This window comes from Ricinus communis, chromosome 8, assembly GCF_019578655.1.
Source record: "Ricinus communis isolate WT05 ecotype wild-type chromosome 8, ASM1957865v1, whole genome shotgun sequence".
In the NCBI taxonomy this organism is placed as follows: domain Eukaryota; kingdom Viridiplantae; phylum Streptophyta; class Magnoliopsida; order Malpighiales; family Euphorbiaceae; genus Ricinus; species Ricinus communis.
This window is the reverse complement of record NC_063263.1, coordinates 20,949,634-20,955,486: the sequence shown is the minus strand read 5'-3', so window position 1 is coordinate 20,955,486 and position 5,853 is coordinate 20,949,634. Positions and strand designations below refer to the sequence as shown.

Here is a 5,853-nt window from a genome sequence, read left to right as displayed (position 1 = left end):
TAAATAAATATTTATTCTTCTTATTATTTTTATTAGGAAGCTTTTATGCTAACAAGATTTGCTCACTATTATACCATCTATTTATGGTACCTATAAATTTAATTCTAACAGGAGGTGCATATATAACTTGAATAAAAAGTTTTAAGTTGAATTCCTTCTATCGTTTATAAATCAATATCACCAACCTACATAATAAAGAAAGTAACATGAATGTATGTTACTTTTCTTGGAATGCTTTGAAGGCGAAAAAGTTATCTCCTTTAGTTTTGTTAATCAAAAGAGAATGCAAAAAGGATTAAAGACTTAAGTTTATTATAAACTGACATAAAAGGAATAATTTGCTAATTATTCTTAACAAAGTAAAAATATGATAATTGATCATCCCAGCCTGTACGAATATGTAACTTTATTGTTTTGTTCTCCTCATAAGGTGACATGAAAAAGTCTTTTTCTCTTTTTTTCTTTGTCAATAACATTATTTTATAAAAACAGTAATTAAAAAAGAAACTGCTATATAAATAGTAGTAACCCTATACATTCATGCTCACATCAGTTTTTTTTCTAATTATCTAAGCCCAATGCAAACAATGCCAAGAATTAGCTTCTCCCATGCAAAGTGTAGCAGTACCAGAACCTGTTCATTTCCTCTTATACTTATTTTTCTCATTATCATAAATTTCTTCTGCTCTGCTGTTGTAGCAAGCCCTATTCCATCTCAATTCTCGAAGTTCTCAAGATCGTCGTCACCTGCTGAACCAAAAAAATCACCCATTACTTCATCTTCTGCTTGTAATGATATCCCATATAAATCAGCATGTGAGTCTGTCCTTTCGTCACTGAAAACAACAATCCCTACAACCCCAAAAGAGCTGTTTGATCACTCTGTTCATTACACCTTGAAGCAAGCTCGTTCTGCTTTTGAACTTGCTTCCACTGTTAGTCCCTCTAATAATGTAAAGGCAGCGGCCAATACCCATTTGGCTGCTGTTGCTGGTGGCGGTGGCGGGATGATTGATTGTGTTGAGTTGCTTGAGGATAGCTTAGACTTACTCTCTACTATCACCAACCGCAAGAATAACCCTAAACATACCCATAATGATGTCCAAACATGGCTTAGTGCTGCACTTACTAATCAAGAAACATGCATTGAAAGCCTTCAAAATGATAAATTACTGTTTAAGTTAGATAGGGGTCAGGAAATGATTCGTACGGCAAGAAATTTAAGCCAACATATAAGTAATTCTTTAGCGCTATATATGTCTCATTATTATAACACAAAAGAGTCTAATAAGGGTGGCCGGAAATTGTTGTCGGGGGATGATTTTCCGGCTTGGGTATCAGAGTCGGAGAGGATGCTTCTAGAAACTCCAGTGGCGGAGATAAAAGCACACGCGGTGGTGGCAAAAGATGGTAGTGGAACTCATACGACTATAGGAGAGGCAATAGCTGAGGTGATGAGTTATTCTTTGGCAGGAGAGGGTGGTGGGGGTAGAAACGTCATTTACGTGAAAGCAGGAACTTACCATGAGAATCTCAAACTGCCTACAAAGCAAAAGAACGTTATGTTAGTTGGTGATGGGAAGGGCAAATCGGTCATTACGGGTAGCAGAAGTGCTGATGATGGATATTCAACTTTCCAGACTGCCACTGTTTGTGAGTATTTGCTATTATTATTTTAAATTTCATTATGGTTGTCTTTTCTTAATTAATTCACTTTGCATTGCATGGAGTATTCTGTTTGATGAAAATTTATTACGTGAATGACAAATACAATAATAAAAATATAAATATATACAGTCTCTATAAAATAAAACTATTTTAAAAGCATATGAGTAGAATTTCATATTTTACTAAATTAAAATAAAAAAATATGAATACAAAAGGAATAATACATGTAATGATTCAGTATATAATTAGTATTACATAGACTAATTAAATATTTATATAACAACAAATAGAAATAACTATAGTGATAGTAGATTCTAAATGAAAATAATTATTTTATAAGTTATTATAAAACTATTCGTATAATAAATTACTACATCTATTAATAATTTAAGAATTTTTTTATTTACATTTCGAAAAGTATATTTATTTAATGATAAATACACATTTTAATTTAAATAAAGTTTTTAACTCAAACATATAATATAATATAATATATATATATATTATATGCCTACATTATTAATTAGATAGTGGAGGTCTAGTTTTTAAAAGACTTCATTGACTTTTTTTTTCCTTCCCTTTCGATGATATATTAGTTTTCTATTGAGTCAATTATTTAGCAATTCGGATAATTAAACTGCCATATTATTACCTAAAATTTTTTTATGCCTTCCACTTTAAAAATTAAAAGCATGAAGACTATTAAGATAGGATTCTTATATAGAAACGAAGCCTGAATAAATATTACCTGTAAGACTGGAGCCACCGTCAATTTTGTATACGACAAGAAGATATGAACACGTTGAAAAGTTGATTAGTTCGTCACAGAACAAGTGGCTAATTTATATACAAATAATCCATCTCAAAGGGACCAAATGAAATGACCAATTTGTTTTCATCCATTTATTGGAGACCGAGTGAAGCACTCTTCCAACTAACTGACAATTAAGTGGGGAGTCAGAAAATTATATAAAACTCTAATCTGTTTGACAAGTGACAATGCTATTAGCCTTTTTAATGTGCTTAAGATAACATGGGAGAGGGAAGGAGATAGACGTCCACAAATTAGATTCAATATAGTTTTAATCATTAATATGACTTAAATAAGATAAATAGATGTAATAAAACATAGATAAAACTAAATCATATTGTTAGGTGTGTAAGTTATTGGGTTGCTATGATGTATGGTCTGATTTTTGTCATATTTTTAAACTGTAACTTACTTGCATGTCATGTTAAATATTAGGGTAGGCTTTAAAAGTTGTATTTGCCTCGGATTTGTTAAATTAGTAAGCTGTTATAATATATAAGTTACGAGATAATAATATACCTGGTCATTAAATTTTAAACTTTATTTCATTTAATAACATTTTAATTTATTTTATTTTAATTATTCAACTTTAGTTTTAATTATAATTTCGTCATTTTGCCGATAAAAAATTAATTTATTATATTTTTCTTATTAGTTGTTTTTGTCACGTGTCAATTTTTTATTTGCGAACTGACTATATTGAAACAAAATTAAAATTGAATAACTGAGATGAAATAAAATAAAATTTTATGACTAAAATAAAACTAAATACAAGACTCAGTGACCATTTATATTATTATCTATATAAGTTACTAAACTATTGCGAGGCATATTTATGGATTGGACACTTTTTTTTTAAATTATCTTTTGAAAATGAGTTGAGATTAGTCATATTATATGTTACCATAATAGGTTGCCTTTTATATTATAAACTGAGTAGCAAACAATTTAGCAATATATGAGTCCTAAGAATAACTCTAAAAGAACATAGAAGAAGCGAGTTGGGCTCATAGAAATTAGATAAATTCAGGTTTAACCATTAGAATGAATTAAGTAGGATCACATTAGAAAGTAGAAAATCCACACATATATTGTAATGGATGCCTATAGAGTTGGAAAGAGAAATCCCAATATACCCACGTGTGTAAGAAAACAAACCTTAATTATTTGGAGAATCGTACTACTTGTTCATGTTGAAATAATTGGCCCGATATATAGTTCCATGCTTACAGATAGAGAGAAACTATAGATTTGGATTGCTGTGTCTCTCAAGAGACAGCTGGTTTCTTCACTTGCAGACAGCTGGTTTCTTCACTTGCAGACAGCTGGTTTCTTCACTTGCAAATTAAGCAAACTTTGTCTATGGGCAACTTGTTCTTATATATATATATATATAGCGCCAATATACGTCTTAACTCTCACTAGTGACTGGGGTTCAGAGGATCAGATGTTTGGTGGCTTTGGCCCATGTAGACTAAGCAAAAATATTAACTTCTGCAGTTTTCATGTTTTGGGTGGTTTTCATTTTCTTTAGGAATTAGATAATCACATACTAATATTCATAGATATACTCGAATTCTTATATATTCTTGTCCACAACTAATATAAAGCTGAAAGTATATTGTAATGAGTCTTTAAAATTAATAAGCGTCAATATAGTTGTCCACTTCAAGGGAGTGCGAGTGAGCTGGAATCTTTAAATGTTATATGATATGATGAATTGAGAAATGAGATCGTCTTTATCATTATAGGAGAAAGTTTTTGCAGCAAAAGAAAAGTTATTTTTGTTTTTTGGATTATTTTAGTGGTGGGGCATGCAATTAAGTAACGTCTAATTCCCACTCTATGAGACACCTTATCCAGTAATAATGCTGATCTTTTGGAGATATCTTCATGTCAAGTGCTGCTAAAACTCTTCTATAGTAGGCCCTTTCGTACAATAACAACAACTCAGCTCCCATTGGCTTATTATGTTAATGAGCATTAGAAAAGTTGACATTTGATTTTGGTTTTTCTATAGTACTAAAAAGGATTTAAGAAATACTATATCTAAATGTACTAAAAGAATCTTTTTAGTTGTAATATGCTAAATGTGACGAGTAGAATTTTTATTGACATGTACCAGGAAAATGCCATGTCAGGAAGAGAAAAATAAATTCTATTTTATTCAGGCTTCAAGGTTAAGATCCTGACGTTTTGTTGTTGTTTCAGCTGTCATGGGAGATGGATTTATGGCAAAAGGCATAACATTTGTGAACAGCGCAGGTCCAAATAAGCACCAAGCTGTTGCTCTTCGAGTTGCATCAGATAAATCAGTAATTTATCAATGCTCACTTGAGGCCAATCAAGACACACTCTACACTCACTCTAAGCGCCAATTCTATAGAGACACAGACATTTATGGGACAATAGATTTCATATTTGGTAACTCTGCTGTCGTTATTCAGAACTGTAACATCTTTGCCAGGAAACCATCAGGGGATAAAAACTATGTAACAGCTCAAGGTCGAACCGACCCGAATCAGAATACAGGAATTTCCATACACAATTGCAAGATAACATCAGAATCAGGTTCCAAGGTCACATATCTTGGAAGACCATGGCAGAAATATGCCAGGGTAGTTATAATGCAATCTTTTCTCGATGGCTCTATTAATCCTGCAGGTTGGTTTCCTTGGTCCGGTAGCTTTGCCCTTAATACACTCTATTATGCGGAATACATGAACTCAGGCCCTGGAGCTTCGACTTCCGGCAGGGTTAAGTGGCCTGGATACAAGGGCATACTCTCATCGGCGGCGGCTCAAACATTTACCGTTGGTAATTTCATTGAAGGCAATATGTGGTTGCCTTCAACTGGGGTGTCTTTTGATTCAGGATTGATTGGTTAAAGCATATGATTGTGGGATACCCTTAGAACATATACATGTAGGGCAAGCCTGTCCATAAAAATGTGCATGTGTGCATTGTTCATGTTTAGCTACATTGTCCTCTGGTTTCGATTTTAATGCACATGGAACAAACGGAAATATGTAAATATATCTCCATGTGCTTGTACCCTAAAATATCAATATCAAGTCGAGGTGTGCTTAAGATTGATCAGCAGATCACTTCACTTTTGGTCATTACTCTTCTTTTCTTCTTTTCTTTTTTCTCTTTAACTGACAAAATAGACTGAGAATAATAATATAAATAATTACAAGATTTATTTTATTTTCTTTTAATTATTTAATTTTAATTATAATTAATAATTAATTATTATGTTAATGAAAAATTGATATGTTGAATTTTTTTAAATCATTTTTTTCATTGACTATTTATGCTATTTATTAATTTTTTATTTACAAAATGATTATATTAAAATATAATAAAATTGA

At 31.5% G+C, this 5,853-nt stretch overlaps 1 protein-coding gene across 1 annotated transcript; it reads left to right on the top strand.

Annotated features, from left to right (window-relative positions):
- Positions 1 to 542: 542 nt before the first annotated feature.
- Positions 543 to 5,601, top strand: LOC8279596 (pectinesterase). The gene is made up of 2 exons (XM_002527706.4): positions 543 to 1,653; positions 4,691 to 5,601. Exons 1-2 carry the CDS (start codon positions 579 to 581, stop codon positions 5,365 to 5,367), a joined length of 1,752 nt encoding a protein of 583 aa, XP_002527752.2. The 5' UTR covers positions 543 to 578; the 3' UTR covers positions 5,368 to 5,601.
- Positions 5,602 to 5,853: the final 252 nt, after the last annotated feature.